Raw genomic sequence first — 22,551 nt, 5'->3', positions numbered from 1 at the left:
ATTTAGGAATTCTAGTCAATTTCCAACAGTGACCAGAATGAACAAAATATGAACCAAGTCTGGGTCAGAATTCACAGACCCAACAAGCACAACTGGGTTCTGTAGCTAGCCAGTAGACACACTAAACGCAAAAAGGAGATGTCAAAGATATATATATATATATATATATATATATATAGACACACACACAATAGATATGGTTGGGTTGTGACATGATGTGTTAAATGAAAATTTAAAATTTCAAAGGGTTAAATACATTAGGCCATCGTAGAGAAGTTGAGTATAATATACCGAGGGTGACATTGTTATTAATTTTGGTTACTAAAACGGGTGGGAGGAGGTGATCAGCAGAACAACCATCTAGGCGTGCCCATAAGAGCTTCTGACCTGCTGTGAAATGTCCGGTTTGTTGTCCGTGAGGACAGGCTGGGGTGACGTTGTTATTAGATTAAAAGTCTGTTGCATTTGAAAGGAAAAAGTACAACTAAGGGAAGTAATTTGTGACAAAGATCAAGTTCTAGGGTTTCATATGTAATTGTCGCAATCTCTTGTTCAAAACAAATTTTGTGAATTCGCGATATGAACAGGGGATATCCTGCGCAATCTAGGGTTTTCTCTGTCATTACTAATCAGCAACACTCTTCAGAAAAAATGTAATCAGCAACAGCCCAAATCGGAAATCGAGCAGGTACCAAATCGGAAATCGAGCAGGTACCCCTCTCTCTCTCTCTCTCTCTCTCTCTCTCTCTCTCTCTCTCTCTCTCTCTCTCTCTGTGTGTGATGAATCGGCTTAACGCAGATGCAGTAGTAGTTTGCATTGAAAGGAGTTGAGAATGGACAATACAATTGGGCTTTAAGCGGACGGTGCTTCGGGTGTAATTAATGGTTTCGGCACCGCGACGTGTTGCCTCAATGCCTTAATCCACTACACATTTTTTTTGGGACCTATATACTTATTACTGGACTCCTCAGCAATGAGCGGTGAATAAAGGTATATTGGGGCACCGCCATATTTTTTAGGACCTATATACTTATTACCGGACCCCACAGCAATGAGCGGTGAGTAAAGGTATATTGGAGCCCCAACATGTGGTGCCCCAGGACCACCAAACAAATTTCCAAGAACTGAGGGTTGTTAAGAAGTTAGTTAGGGCCTTAGGGGAATTAGTTAGGATTGGTTAATTTGATATGTAGTAGCTGATTTGTTTGAGTGGGAGAGGGAGTGTTGTGTGATGCCCAGCATTGCTCTTCCTCTCTCTTCTCCCTCTTCTCCCTCTTCTGTACTCCTTCAATAATTGTAACCTGCATTTCTCATGTAATTCTGGAATCTGGGCAGTTCTATCAATAAAACATTATCATTTCCCATTTTGATTTCGCAAGTCTATCATACATTTAGGGGCCCTAGGCCTTAATCAGGAAGTATTTTTACCCATTAGCACTCTTTAGTTTTTCTTGGTTTTGATGATTGTTGTTGGCTTAGACCAATCAGTAGTGTTTTTTAGCTTTTTTATATGCTGCCTGAATTTAAAAATCTGATCATTTCATTTTGTATCTCAAAGAAACAGAGGTAGTTAAAGAGTTAGTTAACACATCATCAACATTTGTTTAAACACATAATGGGTACATTGAGAGAGAGAGACCGCAACGCCACTCATATGAATCAATCCAAAATTCCAGCTTTGGGAGTGGGGTCTCTTATGGGTTGGAGGTACCAATTCTTCTCCAGATGCGATCGCCCTTTACACACCCCTTGGATCCATCATTACACGCAACACAGTACACACATAGACATAATATACAGTGAGAAAAGATCTTCTAAAGATTTAGTTTTGTTTCAAACGCAAAATGCCATTTTGTTCTTCCTTGAGCGGCCATTTTAATGACCTTACAAAACTCAAATCACAATTTCCATTTAAGCTCCACTACTTAAGATATTTAATGAATGAAAAAATAACATGATAAGAAAAAGACTCCTAGTAATGACACTTACGACTCCTTGTAAATCTCGCATGGTTTATGGACAATAATAAATCTGCAAATAGAAGTAAATTCACAAGTCGTAAACAATCTTACACATTGGGCAATACCTTGTTTCATTATGGTACATATTGGCGGATGCTAAAACATACATGTGTTTATGTGCAAAAAGTGACACAGCTTGATAGAATGTAGCATTTAGATTACCGTGAGACTTGTGTATGAAATTCTGGTACTTGAAGTTTGTGAACACAACCTTATCCTTTGTGGTCCTTATGCGCAGGAATCTTAGGAATGTTGCTCAGAACAGTCTTCACTCTAAAGAGGAGTGTGAATTTGGGTTTCCTGTTGGTAATGAGAAGATCTGTTTCAGTTTCAAGCATAGCTGCAATAGATGTGGCTGCTAAAGATGGGGAACTCAGGGTCTTTGTAGTTGCAGGAGAGGTTTCTGGGGACACTATTGGTTCCCGTCTCATGGCTTCTATGAGAAAGCTCTCTCCATTTCCTGTCCATTTTGCTGGTGTGGGCGGGTTAGCTCTCTAATTGCCTGAGACAATAATATCATGAATATGCATGTCCAATTGCCAATATTTATTTCTCTGGTTTGTCTGTTTCGATAACTGTTGTTATAAAGTAGTACTGCTTCAACAGGATCGATATTCTGTTTGTCATTGTTTTTGGAATTAGAACTCCAGTTTTGTCCATACCACTGTCTATGTCTCTATATTGTGGATGGTGGCTTGACCTTTTTTAAGGCCCAAACATTTGGATATAGGAGCTCTGAGATTTTAATTTGCTTTTGTCACCTTTTTCTTAGCTCCAAATATTTTTGTCTATCATGTGCAAGACTCTCTCTGTTTGTTACATGAGCTAAGTTATTTAGATCATATTTCCTTTCTGGGTTCTTTTTGAATTTTCGTTTTTTCTAGCTTGAAGACTGGAAGTTATTAAGGTTAGTTTGATTTTGCCGCATTGTTCAGGTCTATGATGTCGGACCAAGGGTTAAAATCTCTGTTCCCAATGGAAGATATTGCGGTAATGGGGATCTGGGAGTTGTTGCCGCATTTGAACAAGTTCAGAGTGAGTACTGAGCGAGAGTACTATTTTGTGCGCTTCCATATTTGGATGTTGATTTTTTGTTTTTTGTTCTCTAAATAGGAGTGTTGATGCAGGCATTGCATTTTTTGAACCTGATTCTTACATTGGGTATTTGAAATGACAGGTTAAGTTGAAGGAAACAGCACAGGCGGCCCTTTTGTTCCGGCCTCACGTTGTGGTTACTGTGGACTCCAAGGGGTTCTCCTTTCGTCTCCTAAAGCAGCTGCGCGGTAATTTTCTATGTAATTGTTGGATTTGAAAAGGACTGATAAGGATTTCACTTGTGAATACCAAAGCATGGTGTAGGAAATTGGGGAAACACTTTTTGCAGCTAAATACAGTCAGCAGGGATTGGTTAGTCCTCCACACTTTCACTATGTAGCGCCGTCTTTTTGGGCATGGAAAGGGGGTGAAGCAAGGCTCAAAGGGCTATCTGAGTTCGTGGATCATGTCTTGTGCATACTACCTTTTGAGGCAGAAGTTTGTAAATTGAATGGACTTGCTGCGACCTTTGTGGGCCACCCCATACTTGAAGATGTTTTGGAGTTGAATTTGGTACTTCTGCAATGTTCTGACATCACAATTATTGATGTTCGTTAATTCGGTTCCTATATTACGAGATAGGATTGTGCAGTCATTTAACTTGCTTTTTAATGTTAATATCCGTCCGGTTGACATTGTCCTAATGTCCTGTGTAGTAGTCCAAATACTTATTTGTGGATGGATTTCATCTTCAGGGGAAGAATAATGTAGAAAACGGATGGAAGGTGCAAGGAAGTTCTGACAAATTTCAAAGTAAACATGAAATATCTTCAGGTAAGGAAATTCTAAGCCCTTTTTGAAAGGGAGCCAACTCTCAGATTTCTCTCTAAAAGGTGGGCTACTTCACCGACGTACTCTTCAGTGTTTCTCTTATTTTATATTTCCCTGTACCAAGGCTTCCACAGAAGAGTGTATTGGTACGAAGCCCGGATTTTTGGTAATCCTCAAAATTTCTCTGTGGATTTTATGCAAAATAATTTGGCCACCCTCACCAGTTTTATTCTCTTTTCCTTTTTTGCCCACGCTTTTTGGTGTGTGTTTATGTACTTTCTCCATTTTCAACTCTTATAAGTGTTGTTCAGGAAATGTCTCCCATTGGAAAAAAATTACTGTAGTAGCTTATCCAGTAAATACTTGAACCTCATTATGTCTTTCTGATTTTCTTTTTCTATCTTTTGAAGGAGCCACAATTATTTCCTTGCTTCCTGGAAGCAGATTACAAGAGGTAAACCGCATGCTTCCAATCTTCTTCAGCGCTATGAAGCTCTTAAAAGACTGTTTCTCAGAGTTGATTATGGTGATCCATGTGGCACCAAATAAGCACGTGGAAGACTATATCAACAGAGTTGTCCATAAGTGCCCTATACCTGTGATTCTGATTCCAGGAGGATCACCTCACATGAAGTATTATGCGCTAAGTGTAAGATCTCTGTCTTCTTTTGCCAATGCACTCTTGATAGTTCATACTTCATATTAAACAGATTCTGTAGCAATGCACAGTAAGATACTCTTGAGAGTATTTATAAAACAGATTCCGTAATAATGCAGAGTAAGAATGAAGGGATATAACTTGTTGAGGTAACCATGTTTGTTTTGGTTCATTTTTTGAGCACTTGAAACTGCTTCGATCACATCTAGACTAACAGAAGCAGGGGAACAACTAATTGCATGAAATGCATGTCCTTGTGGAATATTATGGGTCAAAGCAAAGGAAGCATGCCAAAAATAAACCAATCTCCAAAGGTGTAAGCCGAGTGATATGAAAGCTTCTAGTTGAGCTGGAGGGACCCGTATTCCCACCGATCTTAGAGAGTTGCTTTGCTTAACTGCAACTCAATTAGGTACTATATGACCAAGCCAGACAAAACCCTTTCATGTTAGTCTGTTTGCAGATAAAGAGAAATTGACTGACAGACCCATTGGTAACAATAAAAGAGTTCCTCGTTTTAACCATTTTGTTCTGTACATATTTTGAGTGGGTACTCTTTTATGATACTTGGTCTTCTGAATTTTCCATGTAATCGGTCATGTCCCAGTGGGCATGACTGGGTCCCAAAAAGACTTGTTTATGAGGGTATGTGGATACCATCTTATTTCGCTCTTTTGTACTTTTTAGTGCATATCACCTTTGCTAGATGTTTAGGATATTGTCGCCTTTTTGGTACCGCTATCTGATGTTTCTCTTGTGACAAGGGCTTCTGTGTACAATCCATCATTAGGTGCCTACTCTTTTTCATGTGCATAGACAATAAATATAAGAAGTTAAATTTCCTGCTAGGATCCTCTGTTAGGCTTGTTTAAGGATATATTACTGTGCATTTAATGTGTATTAACTGTAGAATTGTTTTAGGTGAAAACTCATGATTCTTACATAGCTAAATTAAATGGCATGCAGGCAAGCAAGGTTGCTTTATGTACTTCTGGGACAGTCGCTGTGGAGATGCAACTCGCACAGTTGCCATGTGTTGTTGCTTATCGAGCCCATGTTCTGACTGAATGGTTGATACGTTATAAAGCAAAAGTACCATACATCTCCCTTCCCAATATTCTTCTGGATTCATCTGTAATTCCTGAAGCTCTCTTTCAAGCATGTACCCCTACAAAACTGGCATCATTGCTCATGTAAGAGTTTTTGTTTCCTTGGCCATACTTGCCCATAGACTTTCATCTGTTTTCACATTGAAGAAGTTAATTAGCTACCATACTCCAAAGGTTTTAGAAATCTTTGCATGAGATGATATAGTATGATTGCTTGTTTTATTTTGCATCGAGGGGTCATTGCTTCAAACTTCAAAGGGGCTAATACTCATAAGCCAAAATTGTTCCTTGGTAATGATACTGCAGGGATCTAATAGAGAATGAAGCTCTTCGAGAAGAACAAATTGTGGCTGCTGAAAAGGTTATTGAACTGCTACGCCCATCAGAAAGAACCATTTGCAATCCATCACCAGAGGAACTCGAACCCATGTTGCCCGATCACACCCCAAGTATGATTGCCGCATTTACTGTTCTATACTCCAGTAGGACATAATTACTAGATTTTCATAAATCGTGATATCTATCTAAACCATCTCCCGGCTGTTTTGTAGTCATTTTTGTTACAAATGGGACCTTTTTATTGAGCTTTAGGGTTGTCAAAATATTGGTGGATAATGTCACGTATTGTTCAAAGAAAAGTGTCTCCCTTTGGTCCTCTAGGTTCTCTTTGCGGAACTTTTTATAAATCAACTACAGGAACACTACGCCACATTTTAGCTTTAAGGGCCTTAAAAAACCGCCGGGATGTCGTCGCCGAGCAAAAAGGAAAAATAGTATCATAGAGAACATGTTCGACATTGAATGATTGTCCAGAACCATCCTGATGGAACATAACCACATGCAATAGAATCATAAAGAAGGATGTTAACATTGTCGCCGAGCGGAAAAAAAAAAAAAACAGCTTCCTATGGTTAGAGACCCAAGGCAAACGGCAATGCAACGACGTTAACATGTATCTACCTACCCCAGTCTTTTCAATTTTTGTTTCCCGACTATTATATCTCGTCCTCCAATTTTCCCTCAACATTTTCCCCCTCCATGAGATCGTTCTTTTTCCATCTGAACGGTACGCAATATACGACAAGCCATGTTTCCAAAATGTAGTTTACAAACATAACACAAATCCTTCGAAGGAATCTAAATTTGACAAGGCTGTTGATTTTGCCACTCTCTTTTTTGTTAACGTCACTCTCCTGCAAGTGTATTTTTGATGCAAAAATACACTTGCAGGGAAGTGGCATCAACAAAAAAGGGAGTGGCAAAATTATTTCCCATTTGACAAAGTAAAATTAGAACAAGAAAAAGACTCGTATAGGAGTGTGTGTGTGTGTGTGTGTATTGGACATCAATTCATTAAAGGAGAAGCAACAGAACTACAAATTGAGAGAACTTAAAAGAGAGAAATGTGGAATGTAGGCTCTTTCCTTATCCTGTCTAAGCAAAATAGACAACTCAATCAGGAGGAGAAGAGGATACCCCAAAACTAGGAAGAAAGGAAAAAAAAAAATTGCAGGCTTATATATCCGATCCGAGGCCACCGAATGTGCAACACGGTTGCAGCCCTTCTTCATTCTCGGCTGGATAAAATTCCTCACAACTAGTAAATGTGCAACACAGTTGCAGCCCTTCTTCTCATCCTCGGCTGGAGCATCCTCACAACTAGTACAGGAGTAGAAACCAACTAAGAAGAAACAACATGGGCGGGTGCCACAGGAATAGATTCAAAACTAGCACAAGAAACCGGCGAAAGGAGCAGAGCTGCAACCAACAGGTACGTAGAAAGTATACAAGTATCAACTAACTCAAAACTAGATTAATTTTGGGATGAACTACAACAGTAAGAGAATTCTACAACGGTCATGTTTTCCTATATATATCAATGACTCGAAGTAACTTGTCATATCATAACACATGTAATTGACACGCCAAAAACAACGACAAGCGATACTTTATTTATATATATTCTATGGACATGTATCACCTTTTTTGCCTGAGACCGGTGAAAGTCGTCATCAGGAAGAACTCAGCCCTTCTTCATTCTCAGCTGGGTAAAATTCCTCATCGTCATCGTCATCGTCGTCGCCATAGTCCACCTTTGCTCTTTCCCTCTCTAGTGATTGGGTTATAGTAAGAATTGCACTAGAGTCCACATGAGGGCTCATTTGATCGAGCGGATTATACATGGGACATTAATTATTTCGTAGGGTCGCGTTTATTCGGTATTTAATTAATTGCAATAATTGGTGAAAGATTAACATGTTAGACAAATTAACACTGAGATCCGTAATTTACAGCATTCTGGAATATGTGCGCCATTGATCAATTCTCACGGCTGGTAAAAAGTTCATATGCATTACCTCAACCTTTTCAGGTGGTCGATGTCTCGAATTTACTGACCTGTAATTAGTCGCATCTCACAAATATGATCTTTGGCCTTCAGTTGTAACCCTTTTTTTATAACTAAGTGTTTGTGCCAGCTTAATTACGCCCACCTCGGAGACCAGTCCTACCGTCTACTAGCGGGGGCGTCATTTAAAGCCGAACCAAAAAGCTGAACCTCACATTACAAAATCTAGTGTACGTAGTACTTGGCCAACCTTCGGTTTGTAGAATTTTACGGTTTTTTACAAACTGAAACCTCACATTACAAAATCTCAACTTAGTTAAAATGCCTGAGCCTTTCATTTCCCTCATTATCAAAACTACCACAAATTAGGAGCTTCCTGCCCCTATAAATTCCGACATCTACTCTTCAATAATTAGCACACCGTCACGTACAATTAGCAACGTATACATTGTTGTTGATTGAAAATCTTGTTCGGTGATTAATTTCGACAACAATGGCTACTGCATCCAAAGGAATGATGGTTTTCTTCCTCGGAGCGATCCTTCTGTGCTCACTCATGGTGACTTCAAACTGTAATAATGTCATCAGCTACGGTTCTCTGCACGATGGTGATCGCATCCCCGGGACCCCTAAGAATAAGGTCCCGGTCCCAGCCAATCCGTATCGGAGGGGATGTAATAAGATCGATAGATGCCGGGGCGATGAAGATTCGGCAAAGTGAAAATGATACAAGTGCTTTCAATCGGTTATATATGTTTTTTGTTCGAGGGAAATGTTGTTTGAAAGTATCTAAAAGGCCTTCTTTTCGTTAAGGAGTTTTGGTTGCAAGGGCATGTGTCAATACTATTAATTTTGAATAAAGGAATAATATTCGTCGAAATTAACTTGAGTTGCATTCTTTACTTTACAGTGCGAATGGTGATTTTTAGTGACATTATGGCTATTTCGAGTACGATTAATTTAGTCGATTACTATATCAATAGCCTCATTATTATTATTTTTGCCAATTTTTACCTAATAAAACATAAGGGTGTGGGGACCACACAAATACAAGTTGATCCAAGGGCTGGCAATGCATTCTCCCAAGAAATTAAAGTGCACATGTTTTTTACATATATTACAAAGCTACCATCAAATTACTTTTGCCCTAGTAGCCACCAGTTTGCACATTCCAAAATATTTTGTATTTCAAAACTTCTCTCTCTCCCCCTCTCTCTCTCTCTCTCTTCCAACGACGTCCACCCCCCACCACCACCCCCAAGATTTAGACTTTCGTCCTTGTCGCCATATCAAAACATTTCTTTACATTTCTGCTTCTTTGAGATATGATGGTATCTCTACCCATATTTGACGGGCAATTTCAGCCGGAATACGACGGGCAATTCCAGCCGGGATACGTAGTGCCGTAGGCACGGACAAACACTAGCATTATATACGTTAGTTCGTGCAGTACATACTGTACGTTAGTAAACTTAAATTAGGCAAAGGCCCAGCCGTTGGGCCACACCTGGCTCATTTGATTGATCGAATCAGATAGTGTGTGATTGCGTCACGGGTGTCACATCCCGGCTAACAATTTCAGCGTTCATTTGAAATCTTTGCTGGAAGAATCACATAATGGAGTCAACTATGGCCACATAGGATCGTTGAGGTCGTCCCTTTGGAGACATCCGATAAAATTGGAACGACACAACAAAGGTTCTTGGCAGGGACGGATGCACTATGGAGCACGTGGGGGCACGTGTCCTCACTCAATTCAATTTTTTTTCTTACAAAAATCAATCCAGAAATTAATTATGAGAGTTTTAGGCTCCGTTTGTTTCGATGTAAAATGTTTTACATATAAAATATTTTTTCAAAAAATAAACTTCAAAATTTTATTTTTCAGTATTTGATTGGCACTTGAAAATATTTTTCAAAAATCGATAAAATAGTGTAGAGAGATAGAGAGGGGACTTCAACGGTGGAGAGATCTAAGAATATTAGAATTGAACATGGGTCATGACTAACGATCGAGAAAACTAAGCAGTGAGAATTGCAGTAGAAGGCAACAGGTTCATTTCGGAAAATAACTTACGGAAGATTTAATAGTAAGTCATTTTCATCCAATTAATGAAAAATGTTTTACATGTAAAATGTTTTCCTCATTTTTTATACAACTAAACACCGGAAAATAGGTAAAACATTTTACCGGAAAATATTTTACGCCCAAACAAACGGAGCCTTAGAGCCAAAAATTAATCATGATTCTTAAGGATAAAATGATCAGACAAATATGATCTTCGCATCGGTTCGAACGGATTGAAAATTGGAACACTTAAGTATCTGTTCTTCATTTAGTTCTATGGCTCTCTTAGGGCTCTCAAATCTCATTTGAGAGCTCTAGAACAAAAAATTAATTATGACCTTCTAGGATAAAATGATCAGAAAAATAAGATTTTCGTACCGAACATGAGCATTGTTTTGGACAATGTTGTAAGCACACACAATCACATTATAAATAATTCACTAATGAAAAAACATGAGCATTGTTTTTTGCCAATTTTGCCCATTGATGGTGGCACTCATTAGAGAAGCCGTAAAGGGATTATAACCCTTTTTGCATTTATTTTTAGGAATTTTTTGAAACTATTTCCCTTTTCTCAAATGATGAAGTATAAATTTATATTGTGCTTGATTGTACATTTTTGTTCTTAGTGTAGTAAAAATCGGTGCCCCCACTTGAAAGAATTCCTAAATCCGTCCCTGGTTCTTGGAGGTCTTATAGCCTTCGGTTATAACCCATTTCTAGCGTTTTACTTGGCCAGCCATTGTTTTCCCATGTTATGCGTTTTTACAAACTGAACCGCACGTCACAAAATCCCAACTTAGTTAAAAAGCCTGAGCCATCCATTCCCTCATTATCAAAACTACCACAAATTAGGGGCTGCATGCCTCTATAATTAGCACACTATCACAATTAGCAACATACATTGTCGTCAATTACTAAGAAATTATTCAGTAATTAATTTCGACGACAATGGCTGCATCCAAGGGAATGATGGTTTTCTTCCTCGGAGCGCTCCTTCTGTGCTCGCTCATGGTGACTGCAGAAAGTGCCCCGGTCATCAGCTATGGCGCTATATCCCATGATAGAGACCCCAAGAATAGACCCCAGGTTCCAGCCAATCCGTATAGCAGGGGATGTGAGAAGGTTGCGCGTTGCCGGGGTGGCAACGAAGATACGGGAAAGTAAACAAGATACGAGTGATTTGAATCGTTGGTGTTTTTTTTTATTTGATCCACGGTGAAATAATGTTGTATGAATGTATCTAAGGCCTTTTGTTGTATGGAGATTTGGTTGCAAGGACACGTCTCAATATTAATAAGAATAAAGGAATAATATGTGGGTTCCGGATTAACTTGCGCATCCATCATACTAATCTATATAGTACTCTGATAGTTTTTTCGCAAACTTACGCATGAGATGAGGTAGCCCGAAGAGTTGCTCGCAAGGAAAATAAAACCCTGAGACCTTACCAGATAATGAATCGTAGAAGTTGGACAAGAATCAAGATTCATGGATATTCTTGATCTCTTCCTTCTTTTGTGAAATTTCAAGGGATAAAAAATTACATCGAGAAGTTCGAGGAGAAGGAAACATAATAATGAGCCTTACATCAATCATCATATCTCTGGTTTTTCTCTCTAAAAAGGAAGGGCAAAAGGGCAAAAAAAAAGCCTTACCATTGCAAAAGGAAATAATAAGTACAACATGAAAGAACACATACGTAGTGCTAGTGATGCTACAATTACTAAAAATGTGTATCAATAAATCACTTCTGGGCGACTTAATAAGATAATTGGCTTATTTTGTCTTTATTTAAAAAATAAAAATTTTCTTTTGTTAGTTTTGTTTAATCTCAACATGAGGAATCGGCAAAGTAGGAACAAAATGTTTGAATTCCGACATATTTGTAGAATTTTTTTGTAAAAAATTTCAAGTTATCAACCATTTTTTAGCTTGTGTATTAAATAAAATGACAGCTACGCATATACACACAATCTCGTTTCTTCCTCAGACATTTCAAGAATCAATATATACATGTGGCTCGGGTCTCTTCTAGGCACAAATTATGCATCCGTCACTGGTTGGGCCCATACCTCGCTCATTTGATTGATCAAATCAGATTATGCGATCGTGTTAGGGGTTTCGTATCCCGGTTCACAATTTCAAGGTTGTAAATTTTTGCTGGATGAATTTCATAACCCGTGAGACAATCAATCAATGCCGCAAAACATGAAATTTGCAACATCTCGGAGTCGGTGCCATCGTAATACAGCCAATATCAAGCCGGCGGCCGAGAAGAAAACTGTTGAAGTAGGGGGGCTCGGCCATGTTGAAAAAACTATTAAGTTATCATGAAGCACCGTCACATGGCGCTTCAGATCCCTCTCTCACCACACAATACTTATGTATATTCACGGGGCAGTCCCTGGTAGTTAGTCTTGCCAAGTTGTACAAATGTTCACCAAATCGAGTCATTTGTTAGTTATACCACGCCAAAAGGTTCTGCTAGAGAATCAAAATTTAGTTCAAGAATTAGTCTCAGAATTTGTCGAAAAAACCAAAAAGCACTGCAAACGGAAGGCTAGAGTTTCAAAATCTTTGAGGTCTAAAGCCTTCAGTTATACTATAGCTCATTTCATCTAGGGCTAATGCTTAGCCAACCATTGATTGCCCTCTAGATTTGTGAAAGCTTGGAACCCTGACTCTGGAACAGATATATTTTGGATCCCGAAATGAACCTGTTGGAACCCTGAGTCGGTTTTCTTTTTTGGAGTGGTCCTCGAGTGCTCACTCATGGTGACTTCGACAGGTGCTAATCAAATCGGCCATGGCACTATGCACCTAAATTTCGGATCCCGAAGTATAAGACCCCGGCTCAAGCCAATCCATACAGTAGGGGCTGTGAGAAGAACACAAAAATGTCGTACAGGAGAAATCCTTGAAAGTAAAACAAGTGTTTTCGGAATCAATGCTTTAGCCCAACAAAATTTGTATTTTCCAGCTCAGAACACTGAGAGACTAGAGAACTGCCAAAAAACACACAAACCAGCAGCCAACCAACCAAACTTACTCACGAACGAAAGCAACTTGTATATCCGCTCTCCAAACATCAAACAACAAAACGAATATCGCTTGCTTTTTCATTCTTTTCTCACTTAATTATATACTCCAGATGGGGAAAAATTAAACAGATATATTAAATAAAAACAACTAACAATGTCTTATATTTTCCCTTTCACTTATGCAATTGCCAATACGAACACGTTCATCCGACAATCGCGCAAAAAATTTCTAGTAATCCCGCAAAAGTATTGAGGAATGAGATCCTTCCATTTCCACAACCTTTGATTCAAGAAACTCACCCCATAATGTACTGCATGTCACACCTTAGAAACAAAAAGTCCAGCATTTTTTGCCACTTTACATTCAAACTTTTCGATTAAAAACTCATCAGAGTTAGGGCAGCACCGACTTCTGTTCAACCATTTATGTCGGGGAAAGAACGGAATGAAGAGCTGGGAAATCAAGAACCATCCATAGAAATATCGTTACTATTCGGATTTTGTTGATTTTCTGCGAAAGGGACTCCGGAAGAATTCATTTGAGTCTGGCCAGCTCCGAAAGTGAACTCATGAGGCATGCTGTCCGAATTTGGACGAGCAAATATGGATGTCGTGCCTAGATTGTTGAAAGTGGGGAGAGGAATCGCATCGTTTGGTTTCGGGAAGCCAAAGCTGAATGACTGGAAGACTGGTAAGACAGGATTGCTGTTGACATCACTTGAACCAAATATCATCTGCTCATACTCCTGTAATTGTTGGTACACGGCTACATTTCACGAATGAAAACAACTCAAGATCAGAGATTGAGAAATTCCGCTTGTCCAAATACCTTTCATTCCATATTTAGAACACATACCTTCCCTTCCATATTATTATTACTTCTACATAGTTTGGGTAAACTATGAAAATTTTGGTCATTATAGTCATTAATATGGACATTTTGTGCAAGAGTGAAAAGAACATCGCCTTATACTTTTTTCCAGGGCAGAAGTGCTTCACTTGACCAAAACCCACTATTGCTGCAGTAATGGGCTGCCCTGAATGTAATATAGGCCATAATGCATTTTAAGAAAAGACACCCGTAAAATAAGATGCCCGAACACACACTAGAAGTGGATAAGGGATCTTAGAAGACTTCAATATCGGGGTAATTACGCACTACTGAGGGCAACACGAGTTCTAGACTTAAGCCGGACTATGTTGCAAGGAGGATACGGATGGTGCAAGGTTGAGAATTCCCATTTACGAAGCGATGACCCAACACCCTATCCACAGTTCTTGTAATTTTTATTCATGGAAGATTTTAGAAAGCAATTTGTGGGGGATCATTAAGATGGTAAATCTGTTTTATCAATGAAGCTCGAGGAGACAAATTGATGTTTTCTCCCTAGGAATCCTATAAGCACACATGCAAACAAAGGCGCCTATCTACCACCAAAAAGACTAGCTTTCATAAGCTTAAAAGCACATCAATCTACTACTACATATCACAAGGACATACCTTGATTTAATTCAACAGATGGTCTCCGTTCCTTCACCCACTGGTAACTCTGTGCAAGTCTCCATCCTTTGTTCTTCATCAAGTAAGCTATGACAAAAGCTGGCGACCTGTTTAGAAATATAGTAGTAATCCAAACAAAAAGGAGTCCAATTAATACACATCCCCCATAAACGAGAGAATTTGTGATAAAACTCAGATGTTCCTTTTTAGTACAACTATGGCTGGTGATCCAAATTCCAATGGTATGCCTGTCCCTTGCAGGTGGTCGTCACAATACCAAGTACTATAAAGCTCTTTCACCGTATTTAGGAGATGATACACATTTTAGGCTCCTAATGGCGGACTATTGGTGCTGTGTGGATTCATGTATTTGTATCACTATGTTGAACAGTTCCTCATATCAAAGAAAAAGAACCCGAAACATAAGCACTTTAAAAAAATTCACCTGCTTTTTCCAGACATGCAGTGAACAAGAACACGTGCCCTGTCCTTTTCACACTGATCTGTAATACAAACATATGTTGCATGAAGCTCATTTGATTAAGCAAATTAAACTACACTAAACATAAACCAAAATGTCAAACAAAATAAAAGCAATCAAAGGTTATCACTTATCACAATTAATAAGTACTCTCATGCCGTGACAAATCAGATTATTATTCATATGTAATGGAACACGCGAATGAACTGAAGGGCAACAAAACCAAGCTAACGTGCAATTCTTTCCAAAATCTAACACACGCATAAGAAAAAACTGCACTGAAGTGAACATGTTCGCTTTCCAAATTACAATAAACAAAAACAAAAGTAGGGAAATCATCAGCAATTTACCAACCTCCTAAAACACAGGAAGCTCAAACCTTTCAAATAATGCAAGTCTTCGACATTCAATGGTCTCTTCCATATTCAAAGTTATTGTTCTTCTCCATAGAAGGGATAGTGAAGTTTTATGAGAAGCTTTATAAGGAGACTTGTGAGTAAAGGCCAGGCTTGACAGGATTGTGAAGATGAAGGGGAGATTGACAGACTCAAGGAGGCTTTGTCTAATCAGGAAGTTGTAGCCATATTGCTGCTATCAAGATTGCAATGAGTTTAATCAGAAATGGTGTAGGTGGATTCAGTGGTGCATTCTATGGTTAAGATTTTCAATTTTGGACAATGGGAAGCTGTCAGGCTTCTTCTCGAGTTCTTTAGGGCTGAAAAGGTGAGTAGGTGACCCTATATACCTTTCTATTGTTCCAGTGATGGAACTTTCAGAATTGACCACGACCGTTAACATGTCAGTCCAGACTCATGAGTTTTGTCAAAGGTTTTGAAATTCAGGCCAGAATGTTTTTGAAGGCAATACGCTTGTATTTGGGTGAGGCTGATTTTGAGCAACTCTTTCACCTTCAGGTTGTGTTGATCTTCTTTGGGGAAACAAGATCATTCAGGTGGGAGAGGTGTATGATTTGCAGGACCTTGGTAGCACTTAGGGGTTCTAAGTAAGCTCTCTTCTAAATAGTAGTTAGGGCTCCCATTGGATCCTCTCTTAAAGCTAAGAAAGTGCTCCCTCACTCATTGAAAGATTTGACCAGAGGCTTGCCAAGTAGAATCGACAATATTTATTGAAAGGGGGCAAAGCTATTCTTCTATGGAGTACATTAGATAGCCCTCACTCATTTTCATGTCCCTTTACGCAAGAAGTCAGGAGAACAGAGGTTGGATAATTTGCAACACTTTTCTGGGGTGGCTTGAGAGAAGAATTTAAATTCCATCTTGCAAGTTGGAAAGGGATGCATGCCAATGAAACAGGGGGTGGGTTGGGCATTCATAGGATCCGTCATTTAAATCAAGCAATGAAAGGTAAGTGGCTGTGGAGATACGCTGAGGAAGAACAATTATGAAGGACCCAGTTTGCAAATCATATCAATTACCGAAATTGGGAAAGGAAGGAGGATTCAACTTTGGCATGATATTTGGCATAATGTCCAGTTGCTTTTCCCGGATTTTAACTTGCTTAGCATCAATCTATTCTGGAAGTACTTACAGTAAATCCCACCCTTTGGGTTTTGACGGAGCCAGTCCATATCCTCAATAAAGCATCCAAGTTTAAGTTGTTCACAACTAGTAAATCTGATTTTCCTGCCTATTAAAATGATCTGAATCCCTAAAATTATTTCGCTACATCCTAAGTTCTTTGAAGTTTTAACATTTATCTCCATCCTACATCACTACATACCTAGAATAGAGGCTCCCTAATGCTTTGTTCTCACCACTCTAAATTCCATTTTAGCCCATTTCTAGATTTCTTTCGCATTCAAGATCTACGTGTTTGCCTAGCATTGCTAGAGGGCACACAAATAATTCAGACATCATCATTTGGTTGTAGAACGATGGTTTGGATGATAACCTGCTCATACTCAACCAGCTAGCATTGCCATCTATAGGACATTTGGCCTTCTAAATTAAACTGCTTTCTATAAAACCACATCCAATCCTCATTCTTCTTGCTTTTAAGTCCAAGAGCTAATTTCTTGGATTCCATTGCCTTCTATCCTTCTCTCTTCCATCTTTAGGTAAATGTGCTGTATGGCATTAAGAAGCAAATGAAAAGAAAAAACAATTAAACCAAACGAGGGCTCCCTCCAATCGAGTAGGAAAATGATAAACTAGTTGCCATACAGCAGAAGTCCACCAGCACTTCACCTACAAGGCCACATCTTGGAGTGCCCAGCAAATAAACCGACTGCCTGCAAACCCACCCAAGGTACGGTACGGATGGATACAGATCCTAATATATGAATTTTGGCAGATCAGGTTTGGTTTGGGCGGTTTGGATAATTTTCTAACGCCAAAACAGCCACCAAATTGCCCAAAACCATCCGCTGGGCAGCCCTAGCCACAAGTTAATGCATGATGGCACAGTGACACAATTCAAAAGAATAACAGGGGAGATGAGTCTAGCTCAATTGAGGAGAGCCGACCTCCTATTCTTCACAATAGAAAAATCAATATTAAACTTCTCCATTATTGACTCACCAAAGTAGAATTTATAGAAGAAAGACAATTAACCTATCGTCCTGCAGAAGAGGATAACTAGCTTATGCAGTTATGCCACTGTAACCCACTGTCCATACCGCCTACCATTACATAGGCTCCATTCTTTTGGCCTTAACTTAAACTTAACTTAAATCTGGAAATTGTCCTTTTTTGAAATTTTTTCGCATTTGTTGGTTTTGCGCCAAACTTTTGTAGGTTATTGATCGACGAGAGGAATCGGAAAAGTAAAAGTTTTTTACTTTTACCCAAGTATTTTGAGAAATAACCACTTTTTAGCAAGAAAAGTCATTTTTTGCGCTAAAAAATGGTAATTTCTCAAGATACTTGGGTTAAAGTAAAAAAAAATTTACTTTTCCGATTCCTCTCGCCAAGACGAATCAATAACCTACAAAACTTTGGCACAAAACCAACAAATGCAAAAAAATTCACACAAGGACAAAATTTTCAGATTTAAGTTAAGTTTAAGTTAAGGCCAAAAGAACGGAGCCTTAGTCTCCAAACACAAAATTATATAAGACGATCAAGAGGAAGCGAGATGCATTTTGTAGAAGTTTGCGTCCACATCAAGAATACTTCAAAACACTTTCGACTGCCTAGTGGATCGGGGCGAACACACAAAAAAAATCTTATAAATCATCCACAATGACATAACCAAAAGCAACATGTTTACAAAGTTAGCAATGTTGGCCTAAAAAATGGCTCACAATAGAATAACCAAACTAATCTCTTAACCAATAACCAAATTTGAGCCTTTAAATAACCAAAGTTAGCAACATTTGTCTCAATAACCACAAATAGTGGGTCCTACTCACAGAAGTTACTCTATATGCTTATTTTGGTTTGAAACTCACTCCCCATAAAGCAAATGCTTTATTGGTAAATGAAACTCACTCTCCACGCTAGCAAGTGGATGTGCATTTAACAATGTTGGTTACTTTATGGATTTTAACAAATACTCTCCACTTTCACTAATTTAAGGGTCTGGTGAAAGATCTTAAGGAAAAACAGCCAACCCTTCTAATCCTCTCCCGAGCTTGAGCTTCCGCAAATCTCCGTCTAGCCAACCACTAACGCTTTCCAATGACAATGTAAACCATTAGATTGAGAAGAAAATAACTGACAGTTGGATTTGAATTTTTGCCAGCTCATTTTGATTAGGACATTGTGGAGATTATGGTTGCTAACTTTAGCAATGCACTAAATGGATAACCAAAAGGTGATGTGCAACTTTTGGCTATCCAATTTTGGTTAGTCCATTGTGGATGCTCTTAGTCTGCCCACTTTTTAGCATAACCAACCGTGACAAAAGATTTACATGCTCAAGCCTCAAAGTACGTGTATCACTAATAAGTTACATAATATAAAACAGAGGAACAAAAGGGGCTTTTTCTCTACAGAATATTGTAAGGAATACTAGTAATATCCTATTAAGCCATCATTCTCGAATGGTGATTATACAATGTTTTCCTATACAAATCCCATAAACTAGATACTTTTCAAGTTTATATACATAAAATAGCAATGATCTGACCACTATGATAATACGAAGAACCATGTATATCAAATGAAGAAAGCCCTAACAACAGGCATTAGTTCAAAGGAAGTAGAGATGCGCACCTAGAAACTGGATGGCATCATCAAAGGGTAGACTTTTGTCATCTTGGAGACAATGATAAGTAAATGAGTTCTTGTAAAGATTTTGACAAGATGGTACCGTCTGCAGGAAGACAAAATAACCAACAGAAGAATATGGTTAGGTTACTCTTAATTTATCGAAGGCACTAATTCAAATTAGTGCTTAGAGCAAGACAAAAACTGAGGTACACCAATCACAATTACTTCACTTCCAAAATCTAGATGCCACTAAAATGACATTCAGTATTTCTGTTTCTAGAGGGAGATATTGCATCGAAGTGCTTTTCATTAACAGAAACATATTCAATCATCTGAAAAAATTGCATAGAAGTAACATCTTAACACAATAACTGTACTTTTCTCTATAGTAAACGGAAACATTTTTCATCCTCGCCGCCGTACAAGGATAGTTCTATCCTTAAATTGGAACAACCTTCTTTCCACCATAAGGTAAAAACAAACAGACCAGTTTAGTCCAGATTACTCGGGGCTGAGGGAGGTAGAATGAGAACAAACCTAACTTTTGGCCATTAGGATATAAAACGATGGCTCTCAGGTTTGAATCTACAACCTCAAGGCTGATAGGCCTGAGTTTTGACCAAAAAACACATGACCAACTATCTTGTCCACCTTACATACCAACGAAATAAGCAACCCATCCTATGAAACCACAGGCACAACCGTGCCAACTTTTTATCATTATACTCATAACAACTCTCCATACGAATAAAATCACTCTCACAGCCAAGAACAAGCGATGCCTTTTGATTATGCAATAATAAAACGGATGAATACAGTTAGTTTACGCATAGGATTGTAGATATTGGATGTATTGCTTAGACAGTTATCAAGCAGTTCCTTGACTTCAAGCTCAGAACCAGAATCATCCATGTTCCAGCAAGCATCATCAACCGTCAAACTTCTCCTTCTGTTGTTTTAGAACTCCTTTTTCACACTTCTTTTTGACAAAAAAAAAAACATGTTCCCATTGGGCATACTAAGTCAACGTAATTGAGATCCGCATGAGAAGACACAAATCTATGACAAAGGGCAACAGAAAAGCAAAATGAAATCAAATTGATCTGCAGAAACGTAAAACCACCACCCTAAAATCAAGATCGCCACATATCAACCAAAAAAAAAAACAGGCAGAAAAGGAGGAAACATAACTAGAGACTCAGCTACAAGGTTATACCATCCAAAGGACAAAATAAAAATACATGTACCATCAAAGTTTCTCTTGACATAAAAAGAACCAAATATCGCAAAACAAACCGTAGCATCAGTACATAAGCATGGGCGCCTAAGGATATTAAACAGCATTAAAAAAAAAAAAAAAACTCCTGAATCAATAAGAAAACGATATAAACCAACAACAACACTTAACCCCAAGGGGTTTCAGCAAACATTCCAAACGTTGGGCCACAGGAGGTTCACCCAGTGGTCAACTTCATTGCTCCGGGATCAGTCCAGGGCCCAGACATCCGGTTATCAGAAAAACAATATAAATTAATAGCAAGACTGTCCCCAAGGGGTTTCACCTAGTGGCATGAGACTGCAACTAAAGGGCTCGCCCTCCAAGACCATGGCCAAACATTCAGAACCTCGGGCCATGGGAGTAGACTTAGACACCCGGTTATCAAGAAACGAATACTAACAGCAACATGATCTAATGGATTAAACAACAGAAACTCGATCCAACCGATAATAATTCACCAAAACACATCAGCAAAAAAAGGGAGGGAAAAAAAAAAGAGCTCACATTCAGAATCCGAGAAATCCCCTGAGTCTTGAGAAGTTCGGACCTCGACGCATTGTCGTAGCTGCCCAGGTAAAGAAACTCCGGCAATATCTCGGACGGGAAAGCACTGAGTTGGAGCGAAGATTTTTCCGCCACGACCGGCATGCGGTGGCCGCAGACCCCGCATACCTCGCCTTCCTCGTACTTGTGGTAGTGCCCGCAGACCCCGCACGGGTTCTCCCTCTCTCTCTTCCTCATATCTTCTGATTCTGATGGTACACACCCAGATGAGGAAAAGTGTTTATAGAGGGAAAAAACGATGACCCAGATCAGGGATTTGGGCGTCGAGTAAAACCCAGATGCGGGAAGGGCTGGAGAGGAGTCTGGAAGCGTGTGGAGGCGGAGGAGGGTCAAAAGGGAATGGGGGGAATTGAAAGGATTGTTGAGTTTGTTTGTTGATCTGCTCTCAAGGAAGGTTTTGTGATTTATATTGATGCTTTCTTGGGGGGGGAGTATTGAAGATTATCCGAAGGCGAGATGGGGGTAGGCCGGTAGGGTTATAGAGGAACTTCCCGACGTGCGTTTTTCTATGTCAACGCTAACTTGGTGGTACTTAATTTTAACCTAATGGCATGTTTGGAAATTTTAACCTAAAGAAAGGAAAGTAAAAAGGCAAAAGTGTGAAAGGAAATCTACTGGACTTGATTTTTCTGTTGTTTTGTTGTGTGCTCTCAACCCAAATACTACAAGAAAATTATTCTCCCTTCCTTTCTTGTTTGGAACTTATCCAAACATAACTCATGTTTCCTTACTAGTTTGGAACTTATCGTTACTTTTTTTCCTTACTTGTTTAAGGGACGATGGTAATGAATCAGGAAAAAATTATTCTATGCCCGCAGTGCTTCAAATTCTTTCTCCACCACACAATGGGTAATAGAAAAAAGTTTGGGACACAACCACGTGGGGCTCCAGGAACGTGGAATAATTACTCATTGAATTAGATGCTACGATGTGGTTCTTAATTCATCTGGTTGTATCCCTTGCAAGGATCTGAGGTTCGAGTTTGTGGAGAGACATCGAACCTCCTCAGTTGTTAACACAATAATTTCCCGCTACCCGGCCCCATTGATGTGTACAATATTGAGGGGGGGAAAATTACAGGCTAGGATATTGTTATAACTATGTTTGGTTTGAATTGGGATGGGGGGATAGAAGTGCATCCGGATTAGTATAGACCCAACATGGGGTTATAGCCTTTATAGGGGTAGTTAACCCTAGATATTTTGCTTCATTCCAATAATGTCATGGTTCATCTTTTAGTACTCGGCAAAAAATAAAAAATGGTTCATCTCTAGTTAATTTCTGTTTTTTGGATTTTATTTTCCACTGGGTCATTTTCTTAGGTTAATGAACTTATTTAATCTTTAGTAATGTACTATTTTACGGGGGGGGAAATCCAACATGGTCTTTAATTATTCAACAATCTGTGCACATTGACCACGAGAAAAGAGCAATATC

General features: G+C 39.0%; 2 protein-coding genes across 5 annotated transcripts; one reads left to right on the top strand and one right to left on the bottom strand.

The window, feature by feature from the left end:
- The first annotated feature begins 487 nt into the window (after positions 1-487).
- On the top strand, positions 488-6,293 carry LOC131322966 (probable lipid-A-disaccharide synthase, mitochondrial). Of its 4 annotated transcripts, none has more exons than XR_009199024.1 (9): positions 488-688; positions 2,261-2,507; positions 2,958-3,057; positions 3,200-3,305; positions 3,407-3,630; positions 3,813-3,891; positions 4,299-4,537; positions 5,513-5,859; positions 5,962-6,187. XR_009199024.1 is itself a non-coding variant. In XM_058354577.1 (9 exons), exons 2-9 carry the CDS (start codon positions 2,272-2,274, stop codon positions 6,146-6,148), a joined length of 1,398 nt encoding a protein of 465 aa, XP_058210560.1. In that variant the 5' UTR covers positions 492-711; positions 2,261-2,271; the 3' UTR covers positions 6,149-6,293. The 4 variants fall into 4 exon arrangements, 3 of the variants coding, with proteins under 3 accessions (XP_058210561.1, XP_058210560.1, XP_058210559.1); XM_058354577.1 differs by having other exon boundaries at positions 492-711; positions 5,513-5,739; positions 5,962-6,293; XM_058354576.1 differs by having other exon boundaries at positions 493-688; positions 5,513-5,739; positions 5,962-6,293.
- Positions 6,294-13,227: 6,934 nt separating this feature from the next.
- LOC131322965 (protein-tyrosine-phosphatase IBR5) lies at positions 13,228-21,654 on the bottom strand. Its single transcript, XM_058354575.1, has 5 exons — positions 21,055-21,654; positions 19,275-19,374; positions 15,061-15,118; positions 14,616-14,722; positions 13,228-13,880 (listed from the first exon to the last, which is right to left on the bottom strand). Exons 1-5 carry the CDS (start codon positions 21,289-21,291, stop codon positions 13,576-13,578), a joined length of 807 nt encoding a protein of 268 aa, XP_058210558.1. The 5' UTR covers positions 21,292-21,654; the 3' UTR covers positions 13,228-13,575.
- Between the last annotated feature and the right edge of the window lie 897 nt (positions 21,655-22,551).

Source organism: Rhododendron vialii, chromosome 4a (assembly GCF_030253575.1).
Source record: "Rhododendron vialii isolate Sample 1 chromosome 4a, ASM3025357v1".
Classification (NCBI taxonomy): domain Eukaryota; kingdom Viridiplantae; phylum Streptophyta; class Magnoliopsida; order Ericales; family Ericaceae; genus Rhododendron; species Rhododendron vialii.
Note: the sequence above shows the minus strand (reverse complement) of the source record. Positions and strands in the feature narration are given on the sequence as shown.

Coding starts and splice junctions, on each gene's coding strand:
- LOC131322965 (XM_058354575.1), bottom strand. CDS start 21,291: ATGAGGAAGAGAGAGAGGGAGAACCCGTGCGGGGTCTGCGGGCACTAC. Junction 15,119..19,274: donor TGATGCCATCCAGTTTCTAG/GTGCGCATCTCT, acceptor TTTGTATTACAG/ATCAGTGTGAAAAGGACAGG. Junction 14,723..15,060: donor TGCATGTCTGGAAAAAGCAG/GTGAATTTTTTT, acceptor ATTTCTAAACAG/GTCGCCAGCTTTTGTCATAG.
- LOC131322966 (XM_058354577.1), top strand. CDS start 2,272: ATGTTGCTCAGAACAGTCTTCACTCTAAAGAGGAGTGTGAATTTGGGT. Junction 4,538..5,512: donor TGAAGTATTATGCGCTAAGT/GTAAGATCTCTG, acceptor AATGGCATGCAG/GCAAGCAAGGTTGCTTTATG. Junction 5,740..5,961: donor AAACTGGCATCATTGCTCAT/GTAAGAGTTTTT, acceptor ATGATACTGCAG/GGATCTAATAGAGAATGAAG.